General features: G+C 35.5%; 1 protein-coding gene across 3 annotated transcripts in view; it reads right to left on the reverse strand.

The window, feature by feature from the left end:
- Positions 1–18,184, reverse strand: part of LOC102685206 (low-density lipoprotein receptor-related protein 1B) — a 461,586-nt gene that overhangs the window by 8,615 nt on the left and 434,787 nt on the right. For 2 of the 3 annotated variants that reach the window (XM_015358626.2, XM_015358624.2), the window contains 8 exons: positions 17,811–17,927; positions 16,374–16,547; positions 14,420–14,545; positions 13,712–13,876; positions 6,753–6,914; positions 4,297–4,471; positions 3,555–3,659; positions 1,208–1,321 (listed from right to left, as the gene is read on the reverse strand). In XM_015358626.2, the coding sequence (XP_015214112.2) occupies positions 1,208–1,321; positions 3,555–3,659; positions 4,297–4,471; positions 6,753–6,914; positions 13,712–13,876; positions 14,420–14,545; positions 16,374–16,547; positions 17,811–17,927 (1,138 nt within the window). The remainder of the gene's footprint in view (positions 1–1,207; positions 1,322–3,554; positions 3,660–4,296; positions 4,472–6,752; positions 6,915–13,711; positions 13,877–14,419; positions 14,546–16,373; positions 16,548–17,810; positions 17,928–18,184) is intronic. The other variant, XM_015358625.2, reaches the window with a different exon arrangement.

Consider the following 18,184-nt stretch of genomic DNA (forward strand, 5'->3'; position numbering starts at 1 on the left):
GTCCTAACACTTACACAATACAGGTGTCATCAGATTTTGTTTGGTAACAATCCAGAAACAATAAAACACTACCCTAATTAGAACTGTTGAAGGTGAGTTATTCTCTCTGTTCAAAACTGGCATGACAGAAAAGCATGAATCAAGACAACGGCAACTGGATGTTGATTAAATTAAAGTAAGTAAACTCAATAGAATAGGAAATGGATCCAGTTATTGGTATTTAAATGAATTACAACTGTAAAGTGGAAACAGCCCTGAAATATTGATGTGTAGAACAGTAGAGTAACAATGCTGTTTCACTGAAAATGCCTCAACCAGGTTTGTTTAGTTTGGATAAAATATTCAAAGTTGAGTGCCTTAAGGCACAGCTTCATGTTGGACAACTTTCCCTTCCAACATTACAAGACATCAATAATAACAAGTGAGTTAAGAACAACTATATAATACAATTTCTGATACTTATTTTAGAAATGTACTTAATAGAGTTAATTGGTAATTAAAATGTTAAATGAATTCAATTTTGTTTTCTTCCAAGGATACTGAAATACATATACATACTGTATATATCATATTGTCAAACATGTTTTAATTTTTTATATATTTTCTGCATTTAAAAAATAACTTTTTACAAATAGCTTCCTAACAAATGCTAAAAATCAGTGTATGTGAGAGGATGCAGGATGTGCCCAACCATTTTCAAATAAATCAACATTCATCTTTTGTCCTATAATTGAAGTCAAATGAATATACAGTACAATGCATATGTTCTGCATTTAAGTTGTACTCCTGTCTAATAATGCTGAAAATGTAGAGAACACTGAGTCTACAAAACAGTGGCAGGTGAAGTGCTGTGGGTATGCAAAATCAGGTGATAAGATATGCTGCCTGCTTTAGTTAATAAAGTGTTATTTACATGTACTTTACTGCAGTGCAATTTTATATCATGCAAAGAAAAGTGACCAGAAATAAAGCTGGAATCACACGTTATAAACACTCATAAACACACATACAGACCACAGCAACATCATCATTCATACCAAAAACCCACAATTGCAGATATCCAGAGTTTAATGAGATGCTGATGTGTTTCAGCTTTGGACATGTGAAGAGTAAATGGAGGAGCGCCTGCGTCGCCGCAGAAGTGAAGCAATGTTGACAATGTTTTGATGAAACGGTGAGTGTGTTTTAGTTTAAGGCTGTAACCTACTTGCATCTGGGTTCGTTAAACGCAGTTAATGTGCAAATCCCCTCATTCTGACAGTAGTAATCACAAGGGTTCACTTTCTCATCACAGCGCTGACTTTTGAACCCTGCTGTGCAGCTGCAGAAGTTCAGTAAAATGTGACTAGTCAGAATACAGTACAATTTAATACACATGCCTTTGTTTCTGTCTTTAAACAAATGCATACATTTGAAAATCAATTTTAAAAAATGAACGCATTTTTGGAAGGAGGACACAGAATGCAAAGAACATAGCTGTATATAATGCAATTATAATCACACTTTTAACAGGCAAAACAGGTCAATTAAAACACAAATATATTTACAAATCTTCAGATTGTGAAGTATTTTTCTTCTCTAGGGGATTGCTAAAATGAATTTCTTATCTGGTTGGCAGAAAATACCTATTGCACTCAATTAAAGGCACATTAAACCTGCTCATTTGAAAGGCTGTTGTTCAACAGTTTACTAATTGAGGCAGGACTAGTGGACAAATTATAAAGCAGACTCTTGTCTGTCTTGAGAAATACCACTATTTCTTAAAATCGTAAACTCAAAAAAAATTATCTTGCCCAACATCATTTCAATCCTTATCTATAAAACACAATTTCTTGCAGGCAACAATTTCAGGCTCTGAATATTCACCATACAAGAACAGCTTGATTGCTCTTCCTCTGTGTGACCACTCTGAAGCCTGCATGTAATGTTCAGTGATGGGTCTTCCTTCTGGAGCAGCTGGTAAGCATGATGCCCAGATGAGCCATGATAAGAGTGACTACTGAATGTGATGACATTTACCAAGCTCTGGATCAATCAGCGTGAACCTAGCTTCTGTTTTATTGAGTTTCTTATACCATTTCATTTTTAAGACCCCATCATTTTCATATCAATTTCTTTGTATGTTAAAAGCTGTCTAGCCACCAAATGTATTGTTGGCCTTTTTTTACATACTTGCCAAAGTGTTTTTGGTATATGGAATTAATTAAATGCAAAAACAATTTCAATTTTACTCTGCAAGTAAATAATTAACAAAAACAAGTTGCAAAGTGCCAAACAATTTTTGGGATGTTAATTAAAAGATTCCCTTGACAAAAAGTGTAGTGTATTAGACATTGTCTTAAAAAACATGATGGAGACTTCTTTGAAACTTTATTTTTTCGCTGAAATGTTGCATGTAAAAATAAATCAGGTTCAGCAAAAAGCATTTCCGTGTCTGCTTTCAACAATTTAATAAATGATTCAGGATAAAGAGGAAGAATGGAGAACAGAGTTGCTCCTATGACAGAGAACTGGAATATGACAGGTCATCCTCTTTGACAAAGTAGAGCATTTTTAAAGAAAAAAATAGTCTGTACCTTTAAGCTTCCATTTTCAGTATTATATAAGATAAAAGGGTATGAGAAAATGTCTTCCTCATAAGAACACATTTTAATATATGTATATTGTGATTCAGAAAAAGTAGACACTTAAAATCTTCTTATGTGACACACAGTCTAAATGTTTCAGATTCAACATTACTTTGAAAGTCTGTTAACCAAACCAGAGATCAGTCGTCGAGATGGCTCCTATGACATTTTTTCCTGTTTTTTTATTTGTTATTTTTGAATAAGGCTTTTACAGCGACAAACATACAATTTTCACATTTTTCAGAAGTAAGGGAAAATACTTTTTTTTGCAGAAAAAATTTAGGGCATAGGTATGTGATGCAATTAACCCTCACTTCATACACTCATAATATAATTTAACAGTTATCAGTTCTAATGGTGCTCCAAAGCATTTTATGCATCACTTATCTTGTGTGACTTTCCATGTTGTAAAGTATATGTAAATTCAATATCATTCAGAAATAGCTGTGTGTCTTTTAACTGCGTGACATTCACTTTTCTTCATATCCCCGAAATCAATATTTTGTAAACTCTTCTTTAGTTTAAATGATTTTACTGGGGTGCTTCCTACAGTATGTAGCCTCTTAATAGGTTCTTCAGCTTCTCATAAGGAGGACATCTTCGGCTCCTCCAGGCTGTATAACCTCTGCTCATCAGCGGCTTTCTTCAGCATGTTTCACACTGTGAGAGCCAATCAAGTCACAACCCTTTGGATATTGAGCTTAATTAAAAGGATAATCCTTTTAACGTTTATCCTTCTATATCTCCAGCAGGCCTTGCATGTAGTCCAGCCCAACAGCTAATGTTTCCTCAGCTGGGAGACATACTGTATATTCCATGTACTTATTTTACGTACTCTGTGTTTCAGAGTTACAAAACAATAAGATAAATTTAAAGAGCTAGCACAGGGAACCTAAAATGTTCAAAATGCACTAAATAATTACTTACTGACAAAAAGGCATGTTAGTTTCTGAATCCAACTGGCAGGTGCCGCCATTGTAACAGTACCCATCACACAACTGGCAGCTAGATGCAATTCTCCCAGTGGTGCAGCTGTAAGATAAAAGGCAAGACACAGTAAGCTCCCTTTAGAGATCAAATGTGCTGTGTGGGGCGATGAAATATAAAGATAGAAAAACTAATTTCCTCTGTTGCTTTTGTCCTTTGAATATTAAATATTATGAAAGGTAATGTACTGGTCCATAGCTACAGTATATTTCTGGGTGCTTCGTGTCTAAAACAAAGAGTTATTATGTGAGCGTACAGTTATGTCCTGAAACCAACCAACCAATTAACTAATTGATGTGCTGAAAGGAGCCTTGCTAATCTTCTTTCCTTAAATACCTCATACTTCACAGAAAAAGGAGTATTTCCTCCCATTGCTCTGTTTTATTTTGCTCTTTATTGCAGCAGGCTGACTGATGTGCAGTAATATATGCCTTCAGACAGCAATCTAGCCAGACCAATCGATTTCCGACAGTTTGTTGCACACGAAGGCAGTAAATTTAAGCCTCTATGTGCTAAGAAATCTTACTTCTTAATGCTTTGGCCTTACATGCTGCAAGCTGATTGGACAGAAGTGTTTTTTGAAGACTTTGAACTAGACATGTTAGTTTAAAAGTTTAAATTAACTGTAAAAAAAACTCAGATTAAGTCTGCAACACAGCCTGAACGGTCCTTGAGCACTTACTTGCAAGCCACATCTCCAGTGCTGTGGTCAATTAAACACTGCCCCCCCTGGCACCTCAGGCACTTGTCCAGCTCACACTTTGACCCTTCGTAACGAGGTGGACACACGCACTCCACCAGCCCGGAGCTTGATATTGTACAGGCATGGGAATTCACACAGTAGTGGTGGCAAATATCTGCCAATACATAAATAAATCGATCAATTAATGAATTGAATTACACAGCTGTAAGGGGATGGATATAATCAGAATTATGTACATCACTTAATATGGAATAATTACACTTAATTATTCACATGCTAATGAAAGAGCTCTGAGCACTCTGAGATAGAGAAAAAACCCTCTGGCTGATTTTTTTTTTTAAATAGATAAGATTTAAACAGATGTTCTTATGTACATGCTTTGCAAGTCTAACTGTCTTCCCAAATTATTTGAAACATATTATTGATATATCTTGATTTTATAAGAAATTAATAGCTATTACAGTTAGAAAACAAAGACTGCTATGTATGTATTTTATTACAAACTCTACTATTTTCATTCTTCATTGCTTAAAAGATCACACCTACTGTAGTAATGTCACTCAAAAGTATACTTCACCCAACAAATAAATGTATCCATTTCATTTGAATTATTTAAAATGTTAAATGCAGCACAGAAGGAAAGCCAGAATAGATCAGAATACATCTGATATACTCACAGAGAAAATAAAGGCAGAGAATAATGAGAAACACGGCTAAATAACACTTTTTCCTGGTGGCAATGTCTGGTCAGTGAGCTAATGATGTACAATGTACTCTTGCAGATTAGCACAGGTTATCCAAGCATTAAACCACGGGAAAGGAGTGTACTGACATGTTAGAACCAGTATATGCAGGTTATAGAAAAACAATTGTGACACTTTTAATGAGAGGGTACAAGCATCAGATTAAGTGCTAGAAATGATGCTAAACAAATGCCATGACCTCTTATGCACATGTTATGTCATCTGCACATGTCCCTGTAAAGCACTTTCTTGTGATTATAACATCTTGTGTAGCGGTTATGAGGAGATTATTATGCCATTAAATACAGTAGCAATATTCAAATAAAGTGTTATCCAGATTCCACTTATCTTATTTCAAACGTGCATGGCTTCTTACCACCACTAAAGAGGTATTAACACAACAAAGCAATGACAGGGTAAGAAGACAACTGAAAAAAAAAAATAATGTTTTGCTTCTTTTATCATGTGATTCCTTCTCACTTTGATCACTGGTTACAAGAATGGAAAAAACTGAATAATTAGTGGAAAATGTCCGAAAGGTAGTGTCTTCATGATATGATGCTGTATATTATCCTAATAAGTGATTTGGTTAAATACAACAAAAGGTATTTCTACTGTATCCACTTCAAAGAAAAGTCCAAATTGTGTTTACAATATTTTGTTAAAGAATATTAGGACTGGTGAGCAGGATTCAGTGATACTCTGCCTAAATCGTCTATGTCATCTGGCATACTGAAATCCTATTTGTTAATTATTTCAGAATTCTAACGAAGTAGTCCTTTTGGGTTGATTGCATTTGGATGAGCGCAAGCATCATGAAATTGTGTTGGATGTTTATGTGTGTCCAGCTGCGAATGAATAATGCATGCTGCAGAAATGTTGGATTTCACGACTAATTAAAAACGGAAGTTTGTGTATCTTTGTTACACTGAATGAGCAAGATGTTTTGTTCCCCCAGTGTGCACAATAATATAAATTAAAACAGAACACTACTATCCACAGATCACAAATCCCAAGAACATTTAGGGCCTCTCCTTTTAAATAAAGTTTTCTCTTTTCTACAGCAAAGAAACACTGCATTTTGTTATGCATTTTCTTGACAGAAAAACTGACATTGGCTTAAGTTGATCATTTTCATTAATTATTATAAATGTTATTATTATTTTATTATAACTGGAGGAAAGAGCATCTTGTATTGAACCCCAAAACACCAGAAAAATGTTAATAAAATTGAATATAGTCCCAAAGGGTGCTTAACAATATTAAATGCATAACTGAGTCAAGTAAACTAGAGTTAATATTGTTTCGTACACCACTAAAATGCCACCTTTTCTATTAATGTGGTCTTTGAGCTAGACTGCAAAGTACTGTTATTTAAATTAATTCTTAATTTGTTATTTAAATTGCAGTACTCCCTGGCTAAAGCCAACTTTATCACAGTTTGTTAATGGATTTTGTTTGGAAAATTCTTGCCTATGTTTCCATTGACATGCTGTTATAAACCAAAAGTTTTACAAATAAGGGAAAACCTAATGGACAAACATCCTGGGAAAAAAAATGTCAGAAACAAACATTTGTTGGGAAGACAACTTCTTTCTCAGGCCATTTGGCACTCTGGATCATCAATCAATGAACATAAAACTGGCAAATACACAAACAGCACCCTTGCCACGGGTGTAAAACGACACTTACGATACGTGCAGCGATCTCCGGTGTACTCCGGGGGGCACCGGCACACTGGCTGGTTCCCTGCACTTACAACGCAAGTGCCGCCGTTCACACAGTACTTATCACAGACTCGTCTCTCACAGCGCGGCCCCGTGAAGCCCAGAGCACACCGGCAGGTTGGCTTCCCTTCGGAAAGAAAAAATTAGGGACACTTCAGAATGAATGGTGAAACATTCAGAATAAATAGAGAAGTACTCAGAATGAACAGCGAAACACGAACCAGAGGGCACCAACAGAAACCGCGTGGAAGGGCGTTTAAAACCGAGAACAGGAGCCACTTCTTGACCCAGCGCGTTGTGGGATCTGGAAGAAGCTACCCAGCTCGTTTTGTTTAACCTGTTCCCTGGCTTCTTTCAAGAAATTAACTACAAAAACAGGCTATTGTACCATTTTTCGTACATAGACAGCGATAATGAAACTTTACCCCTGATTTCAGACATACAGTACAAGCCAGACAAGTCATAGATCCTATACATTAGACAGTAAAGCATAATTCTAATAATGATCAATGCAATGTATTGTAATAATGAGTCATTTTTCAGTTCCAAGTAATAAATTAATTGCTTTATCCCTGCACCTCATGTGGTTGCCATCGCTACATCTTTCTATTAATTGTTTATGAGGTTCAAAAGAAACCACTAGCATTTTGCTTTAATAGATATCTCAGGTGGTCTGGTTTACACAGTAAAGATAGGGCAATATTAAGAATGATGTTAATAATTTAACAATGCAGAATTATTTTTTAAATGTACTGTATAGATTAGTCACAAAATGGCATAGCCCCCTACAACAACTGGTAAGTTTAAAATTATTTTAACTATTTCTACAGAACATGACTGACGTTTAAACTGCTTCAGCATTCAGCATATTAGATTAATCAAAGATTCAGCAACTAAAATGTTAACTAATTTGGCTTCTGATCTTAGAGCAGCTGCAGCCTTAGAGTAGTTATACTGCGTTTAGAAATGGCTATAACTGCAGATCCATCACAGACAATCTTGGTAACTAAGACATTGTTTGGAAGTGTGTTTGGCACAATTTAACTCTAGTAGCACTTTTTCCTGATAATTATTCACTGTTCCCCCTTGTTTCTCGTGGAATGGTGACGTTTCATTTTCTGACTTATCAAAGCGGAGAGCTCATATTTTGTGCAAAAACAAAATTTCATTAGGCTGCTTTAGATTCATACTGCTTGTATTTTAGGTTCAAAGCTTTGGCATACAGCTTTTCTTTCGTCATCCCATTTCAATGGATGAATTACTCGTTTACCTGCGTACATGTATTTTTTACACGGAAAGACAAAGAACAAAGCTGTGAGGTATTGCAATGTTTACCCTTTTAGTGAAAGTGAATGAATGAGTAATGTTCCATGTATTGTCATGTTTGTACTGGAACAGACGAGATGAAATGAATAAACAGAGAGCGGTATTGTCACGTTTTCCTTAGCTTCTATCGACAGTTTTGAGTTGAGCCTGCTCAACACGAATAAACACGACCTGTCGCTACTTTTCTGCAGGGATAAATGAGATGAAACTCAATTTAATCAAACTGCGAGCGGAGAATGAAATATATATATTTTAAAAACATGACACAGAGGTGCGGGCTTTGGGGGTGGGGGGGGCCGCGGCCAGTGTAAGGTTTTTACCGTTTGTGAACGACGCTAGTTTAGCTCCGTGAAGTTGCCCCCTTACAAACAGCACAAACGATGAAACCCACCTCATTCGTTGGTGCTAAGAAGATGTTACGAAGAAAAACCCTAACCTTGCAAGTCTCAAAGATTTCTTCATAAACGTTTGATATTTGACTATATATTTTACTTCATAAAACTAGCAATGTTTTTACAGTACTGATGAACAATATTTTTTATTTATTTCTCTGTATATTCAGAAGAATGTTTTGTTCTGCAGTGCTGCATATTTCATCAGAATCTGTGAGAAATGCTGCACCTACGAGTGAAATTAAAAACATGATTTGTATTGAGAGAAAAAAACAACAACTTAGGAGCTTTGTATAGTATACCTTGTTCTTTTTCCACATATTTGGAAGAGCTCTTATGAATAATTATACAAATGGACCTGCAAAGTTATTCTGACTGTATAGCACTGAATATAAATTACTCAGGAATACAACACACACCTCAATTATGTAAAACCCTCACCTCACCAGTGAATCACAAATAACAGCTGGTGTCAGTTGTGGGTTTTGTTTGGTACAAGTAACAATCCTCTAGTAAACAGCCACCACCAAGTATTGGGTTTAAATTTGTAATTAGTGGGTACATCAACATTTTTATTAAACTTTGATAAACATTTAACATGTTTAATGCACTATGACTATTTCTAGAATGACTAATAGCTTTGTACTAATTAAAAATTGGCAGCAGAGTAAATAATAATAATAATAATAATAATAATAATAATAATAATAATAATATAATTATTTACACTTATATAGTGCTTTTCTGGATGCTCCACTCAAAGCACTTTTCAGGTAATGGGGATCCCCTCCACCACCACCAGTGTGCAGCCACACCTGGATGATGTGATGGCAGCCAGAATGCACCAGTACACTCCCCACACACCAGCTCTCAGTGGGATGGAGAACAGAGTGATGAACCCAATTCAGAGATGAGGATTATTAGGAGACCATGATTGGTAATGGCCAGTGGGAAATTTTGCCAGGACTCCGGGGTAACACCCCTACTCTTCTCGAGAAACACCCTGGGATTTTTAATGACCACAGAGAGTCAGAGCCTCGGATTTACATCTTATCTAAAGGACAGCTCCTTTTTACAGTATAGAGTCCCCGTCACTATGACTCAAAATGTTTAGTTTAAGCATTAACGTTTTAATTTAAAAAAATGTAAATACACGACATAATTTGCAATTCAATAAATTGGGGCATTACTGGAAGGGGTGAATACTTTTGTGCATTATACAGTATGTGTATAGTTCTTTAGATAACTTTACCAGTTTAAGTTATTCATGTTTCAATCTGAATGACTGAACGCACACTACACTTTTATTTTTCAAGGAATACCTACTTTGATTGATGCATACAATCTCGACCGAAAAAAAGGGTCATAGTTGATGACACATAATATTGTAAGATTTATGTGCACAGCTGTGTTTTCTGACTAAAACAGAGTTTGATGAGAAATCTGGTTAGTGGAAGAACCACCACTGAGAAGGCATGATATTGAATGCACAGATTCTTTCTTATTTAAAGGCATATATCTGGCCAAAGGAAATGTGTTCAATGCACCAAGGCTACCCCTTTATGAAAATGCATTCAGCCATAAAGCTTCAAAGATAATAGGCACTGTCTGCCCAGCAGCTGGGACAATAACAGATAACAGCATCTAATTTTCTCCATTTCTCAAGTTTTTCTCAAAGGGAAAAGTTATGTACAGTATAAATAAGGGAAAGCACAATCTTGTATAAAAGTACAAACTGCTATTCTTGTTAACTTACATCTATAGTGCACATCACTATAATACAGTTTATGAACAATTCAACCTGACCACAACTCAATGTGTAAATATTCTGAAATATCTTTCTGGAAGTCAGAATAAAGCTACTGTATGGAAAATACAAAATGAAACTGGAATAACTTATTTGAATAATTCAAACATCCATTCAACAATCACTTAAAATATTATTATAATATATAATAATAATTATATACAACAATAATAGTGTTATTAAATGTTAATATTTATTTTTATTAAAATATTACAAAATAAAATCACTTACACAAATAAATAACACTTGTTTAATTCAGATCATTGAAACATTTTGTTCTCTCCTGGCAAGAAGTCAAAATTATTGTCAAATGTAATAATTATCTTCTTTTTTGTGCCAGTGTTCTCTTCAGGTCTTGAACAGATGCTAGAATACCTTTTCCATTTTGTAAACACATGCAGTCTAGGTGTTCCATTTAAATTCAGGCTTTGAAATGCCTGTGCTAATGAGAGAATGGCTTGATCTTCTTTCCTTGCTGAAGCGATTCATGCTGTGTGACAGTGTTCTCCATCTACCTGGAAATCACATGAATTTATATCAGGCTTTCTAGTTGAAAACACTGGCAGCATGCCTTTGGCTGGGCTTTCACTATTCTTCTGTTCTTCTGCATTCTTCTATGAAGGTGAGTGTTGACCTGCCAGATTTCCAAACCATTTGCCATATGAAGACACAATCTTTGTAGTTCCCAAAGTCTTCCAAAGCTTTCAAAGTGCTGAGTTTCATCTGGGTTTCTCCAAAACTGTGTTTTCCCAGAACAGAATTATTGGAAAATGTCCTTTACATCACAGTGTAGACTACAAAGTACCAAGATCTAGAACGTTTCTTCATTTACTTCTTGGTCCACAGCATGTTCTCCTGCTTACATGCATGTGCATGCATCTATTGTCAGTCCTTGCTACAATATAAATCACAAGATCATACCCCTGTCATTCAGAATGAACCTGTCACTACACTACGTAAGATTCATTGCCACATCTTCTGAAAGTTCTTTTCTCAGCATCATTGCCCGTTCTGTCATCTTCCTTCTAATATAAAAAACCTTTCAGTTCAGCTGCTGAACATTATTTACTGTTTAATGACTTTGGAAGAATACTAATTTCACTATTGGATTTCTCACTGTGGTCAAGGATATTTTTCTGTGTGTTAACACCCATAATTTTGAATTCCTGGCTTTGATTTTGTTACATCTGCATAAGGATTGGTCCTTCTGTCTGCTAAACATGGGAAAGAAAATATCACTTTTGAGTTCCAAAAAGTGCTCAGTTGAAATCTAAATATAGATATAGATAAAAATATAGATGAAAAATAATGTGTTCTGAAAAATGTGTCCTAAAACATTACTAAACTTGAAGTTAAAACATTTAAAATACCTGATAAATTTGCAAAGGGATTTACACATACTGTACATACACATGTGTCTGTGGTCATCATTGCCATATATTCTACCAGTTTATAAGGCAATTGGGTTTATACTTGTGCGGTGGGAATAGACAGGGATTAAATGCTGGGCCAGCTCCCTTCCCTGTTGGGACTAGACAGGAACTGAACCCTGGACACTTACAAGATTCATGCTCAAACCACCTACAGTAAAATACTGTACCTAATTTCCTTCCAGTATGTAAAGTTCATAAACTTGTTTTAAAAAAAGTGATTTGCCTTTCAAATCTAGTTTAAAAAAAAGTTACAAAGAAAAAAAGAGAAAGTAAACACAATATAAGAAAAATAATCTAAGAACAAAAACATTTACAAAACACTTCATTTCTTATCACAATAGTGACAATTAAGTTTATAGTTCAATCAGGCTGAACCAGGACAGATAAATTAGGCCAAGAGACCTGAAAACATTTAGAAAGGCGTTTGCTTAAAATTCAGTATATCGATATTACAGTATACGTCTTCTTTGATTTGTACAGTATGTCTGTACTGGGGCTAAGGAGTTCATCTGATAAAGGCCTATACCTCTGAGAGGTGCCCTTCCTGGGATTTATCAAAGTCTGTTACTCTATATAGAAATCTCACACACAAAACACCCATCTGACTAAGGGATCCTGAAGAGACTGTTTAAAAACATTAATGCACCCACTCCCAGAAAAAAAGACTGGTATCATAATATTGTTTTTCATTTAAATTAGACAACATATAATTGTACTGTATGTTAAAAACATTCAGTTTATATATACTGTAAAATATATATATATACACTGTATTTATATATAAAAAATACACATTATTATATATTGGATTCTGGAGTGATTTAGGATATACTATTTCACCTCTAGTTCAGACTGCTGTACATTGAGAACACAAGTTGTGATTATATTGAAAGGACAAGCGATCTGATTTAACACATACACATACACATAACACATACTGTAGTTTTGGTGCATTTGTTTTCCACACTGAAAGGTGCAGGGTTAGGATTAGGGCTAGAGGCTCTTCACTGTTCTGTACTATAGCTTTTATTAAACCAGAGCTTTCACTGGCTATTCAGTCCAAATTAAAGCCCCAATGCCAGAGTGATGTTTTCATTTACATCTGGTTGTTTTTTAACTTTTACCCCATGGAAACCTTTCATGAAATAATGTCTCTGCTTTTATTTTGTGGGCCAAAGGTTAATCTTGACCTAGATTAAAGAATGCTAATTTATACTTATTAAATTTACAATGTACCTAGCATTCATTCAAAAGCAGCCTTTATTAACACACGGAAAAAAAAAAATTATCCTTTAAATTAGCGTTCAGGAAAAATCACAGTAAAATGGAATGATCAAAATTAACCACCCCAGATGGGTCACTGCTCTGCTGAATCAAGCCATTTCCTGATTATCTAGGGACTTGGTGATAGTACACATAATTGCCTTTCGGTATGCTTCATGTAACATGTATCATTTGACTTGCTGCAAAGCTTGAAGTTGGTATCTAAACCTTTACAGCACACTTTTGCAGCAGGCAAAACCTATTAATTAAAATTCACACCATGTTCAATCAAAATCTCAAAGATGCACTGATCATCAAACAACAAATAAAAGGTAGAATTTCAGAAAACTGGCAAAGGGTACAGTATATTGTCTTTAAACATTTAGCTCTTTGAGATGTCTGTCTAGATGTATGGCATATTAGTGAATTGTTTTCCTTCTGACAGAAATGTGAATTGTATTGTACTCCTTGATTTTCCACTTGTTCTTCTTAAAAACTGAAAATATAATGCAAAGTTACACGAATCAGTAACGAGCCAGCACTGAACACAAGCTGTCAGAACTGAATTGCTTAAGTATAAATCTCACAGCTTTCAATATACTTTTCTTCTAGCCTGGTGTGCCTCTTTCAGGTTTTCAAGACTGCAAGAAATGTCATAAGATTTTCTTAGAGAGCTGAGACATGAACACTGTAAAGTACCTACCTAAAGGAGACCCCATACATGTTCCTCCATTCTGACAGTAGTCTTTGCAATGATTGATTTCACATCTCTCTCCAGAGAAATTTGGCCAACAGTAACATCGCATTTCCCCCTTTTCATTGATTATACATCGACCTCCATTCTCACAAGCAGGTCTACACAGCTCTCCTGAAAAAAAAACAGGCATCAGATTGTGAACACTGGGATCAAGTCTGTAATACAATATGTACAGCAGAATTTCTAGACCAGTCTATTTCTGAACTCAGAGGAAATCTTACTTTATTGATGAAATATCTTATTCTGTGTTTACTTTGAAACACACCTGTTTAATCTACGTTTTAGAGAAGTTTTGATTGCACTGTACAAATAAGTGACTGAAAATGAAAAGCAGGTTTCTATGGATTATTATCAATCATGATTGCTGGAGTAGCCGATGAGCCTGAGCATGCTCTGATAAGTGCTGTTGCATTAGCTCTACAGTGAGGCATGATCCCATGATGCCCTCCATCGCAAGCAGTGTGCAGGAGTACCTGTAAACCTGCAAGAGCACTACTGTACATTGGCCACCCAGTACACACTGTGAGCCCTGGCACTCAATTTCATTTCAGGTCTTTCTTATCCATGTCTTAATTTTAAAAATCGACTGAAGAAAGACAAAAGAAAGAAACAGAATTGGCTGTAGTACAGAGTAAAAAAACTAGAAGTATGTACCTGAAATATTTATATCGCCACAAGATCCATTGATTAAAAATTTCCCCTCTGGGCACAAGCAACTGGCTCCAGTGGGGTTGAGCAAGCACAGAAACTCACAGCTCCTCTTCAGGCATGGGTTACTTACTAAAAGAACAGAAAATAAATAAAAAGAGCAGTCACATTTGCATTGCATTTCAGACGAAGGTTTTATTCCTGCAGTACATTTTACAGTTACCAGCCTAAAGAGTCACTGAAAACTAAATTCTGCTAATAGATAATAATAATTATTATTATTCACTGAACAGTTGAGTTACAACACTAAAAAAATCCAATAGTTCTTAGATCTGAATTTAGTCCTCGGGCAATCTATAGAACTCAAACTCAAAGAAGACATGTCTTAAACATTCAGGAGGAACTATATGCCAAATAACAGTAAGTAATATTTAAACAATCTGGGTTAGAGTACGAAAAAGACAAAGTTTGTCGAAGTACATTAGTAAGATTGTTTCTTTTATTCTTTATAGTATATACAGTATACAGTGTAGACACTTTTAGAGTGTTACTGGCAGTGCAGGGTCTAAGATAGCATAAACATCATTCTTGTTTCTCTTGTATATCATTTGTTTTTGAGGACTGTTTCTTTGACTAATAAAGCAAGGGGAATTCTAGAACGGGCCACTACCTTTAGAGTGCTCCTGCTAACAAAACTTATTCCAGGATTTCATCAAATCTACAGGAACAACAAACAACTCTGATAGCCCCAGGCCATTAGCTAGAGAGAGAAAAAAGTGGAGCTGCTTTTGAGACCTAAACAGAAATGTTATGAGAATCTATATGACTACTGAGACCAGTATTGTGAAGTACAAGCAACTTATCCTTTGGCTACATCAAGTATGATGTGCGCCAACTTGCACAGTTAGTGAAGGTCAAAAACACACTACAGACGATGTCACACATGCAGCTCTAACTGTTCAACCAATGAAATAAGAGACTTCAGGATCTAAAGGGCTGTTGGTTGCACACAGCTGCGAAGGCGTAAATATTCCATCCAGTTAGAAAGGGGGATTTATATTTGGAAGAGTCAGACTTCATCTCTGGCTGAGGCTTATATATACGGAATTGGGCTGTGAAACAAAACAGGCCAGAAGAAGCCAGACATTCTATCCAGGGGGGCAGTTAATTCCTGCTTGGTTTAACAAAACAAAAAAGGGAAAAAGAAAGATAAAGGCAAAGGGGGTGATCACTAGTGTCTGTCTCTTACTTCACTCTCTGTGTAAGGTGTGGTGGTTGTGAAGGAAGACAGTTAATTCCTCATGTAAGAAGGGAGTAATGTTTATCTAACAACGGTACTTGTTTTCTTCCTTTTAATGGATTTATTATTTTTGCCAAGCAGACACATGGCACATTCAGTTCTCATTTTTGAAAATGGATTTGGAGTCCTCCTATCCACTACAGTCCTAATTACCATGACAAAACAAGTGCTCAGCAGTTAGAAATGTATTTTGCAATACATTTTCTGAGCATTTTAATGAAGATTAGCAAACATTAAAATAGCATTTAAATTCAATCCACACCTTTCATACTGTACATTTCAACTGAATAACAATCATCATAACCATCATCATTGCCATCTCAAGAAGAGAATAGCAACAAAGATCACATATTTCCAAATTAAAACACAGTTTTCATTAATAAAACACAAAACTAATGATTATGGCATTGTGTGGTATTTTGCTGGATTCATCACAGAGACATGAAAAGAAATTCAATTGCTGATAAAAGGCCTTCTGTTCTAAAACTGTAGTCACTTGTTGTTTTTCAACTTGCTATACTTTTTTTAAAGAACTGATTAACTTCAATAAATTTAAATCAATTTAAAAATTAAACAGATGTGAATGGATCTTCTGTGTTGGAAAGGAATGTTTTTTATCATGGAGTGCGGACAAAACAGATGTGCACCGTGGTCACTCACCATCTTGCTGTTTGTAGCGGTGAGAAATCAGCACACTTGTGGCTTTCTCTACTCCTAGATCAAGGTGTTCCACTGGAGTGTGTCCATACTTATGAACTTTAAAAACATTGTTTTTCAGTCCTGCTCCATAAATATAATCTTCAAATATATCAATTCTATGAGGCTGCAAAATACCTAAAACAAAACAAGCAGCAAGTGTTAATATAATGCTGTAAACATTTCTGCTTCATTATTTATGTATGTAGTGAGCTCTTCTATTATTAACAGGATCTACATCTAGAGATTTCACAAGGTTCAATTGCAAAAGACATTACCCATCAGGAGAACAATGCTGTTTACCTTATTACTAAGCAGGGAAGAAAACCAAACCCTTTCCAAGCAATGATGTTACTTTTAAAATATTTAAAAACAAATTAAATACTTATTGGTAACTGGTAATGCTTAGTAATAAAATATGTTTGTGCATAATGTGCATGTGTCTTATTAAATCTGCTTTACATCTGCTTTTTCTGTCTCTTCTGTACACAGCCTATAACAGTGAAAGTGAGTTTTAAGGCAGCAGTTTCCTTGTGCTGAGAAGACTCCAAAGAAAATGCAGACTAATCAATGCAGTTGTCAAAGCAAATTAATATCTCATCAGCTTCAAAATAAATACCGCAATTTGTTTTTCTTTAGACTGTGTTGTTTAAAGTGCCAACCACATTCCATACTGAGAGCAAGACCTTACAGCATCATCTGTCAATACAATGAGGATTTTGTTACAAGCTCAGTAAATGACCGTGAGTCTTTTTTGTAAAAATGACATTTTCATTATTTGTCGCTAAATGTGTTTCTTCAGATAGCTAAAGGGCAATTGTTTAAGACAGGTAAAAAGCACTGAACCAAATTGTGTGTCTTGGTCTTAAGAAGGTCAATATTCTGACATTGAAAATTCAGCCTATCGCTCAATAACAAAGACTTGTGTAATATAAGTGACTGGAGTCTGCACGCCCAGGTATCAAACTCAATATGAGCATCAAACCTATTGGGGCTGAAAGAATATTATTCTGAGGTGGAGAGATTGAATATATTCAATATTCATGAGAATTCAGAGGACTGATATCACTACTGTTGTTTCCCTGAACACTGGATAAGCCATACTGCTCTAGAAAGGCAACATCTTATCCTTTATAGAAAACAAATTGTGAGATGAATGGTAAAAAAATGGCTGTAATGATACAACACAAAACTAAAAAGAACAAGAATAAAACACAGCAGCATCAATTCAGAAGCAGCACTGAATATTGTTTCAAATGTCTGTCTTAAATAATTTCACATCTAAAAACAGAAGAACGGTTACAACTAAGATAAGGACACTTGTCCCTTCTGACCTGTTTGATAGTTTCTTTTAAGATGCTGTATACTGTATACAGTATATAAAACAATCTTGAAGTTTACCATGTGTGATGCCAATGACAAGCAGGGAATCAGATCCATCAAAACGTATGCTTCCTATCACAGAGAGCTCTGCGTCAGCCCAATACAGGCGTTGGTTGAAATAATCAATAGCAAGACCTGCAACGATGCAATGAGGAAAGAAGTAAGTTTTTTTCCATACACCTTTGTAACTTTCAGTTGCAATTTCCTTGTGGAGAAGCATGGCAGGTAAAATTGGGGTTTAAATTGTAACAGTTCATAGAAAGTGATCAAGTTAATTATAGTGGTGATCAGAGCCAATTTCCGCCTGGAATTTTCTCCCTTAAATATCCCAGAGGATGTCCCATCCCCCAAGGGCTCTGAGTGGCTGAAACGAATAACAATGAATAACAGCA

This window comes from Lepisosteus oculatus, chromosome 12 (assembly GCF_040954835.1).
Source record: "Lepisosteus oculatus isolate fLepOcu1 chromosome 12, fLepOcu1.hap2, whole genome shotgun sequence".
Taxonomy (NCBI): domain Eukaryota; kingdom Metazoa; phylum Chordata; class Actinopteri; order Semionotiformes; family Lepisosteidae; genus Lepisosteus; species Lepisosteus oculatus.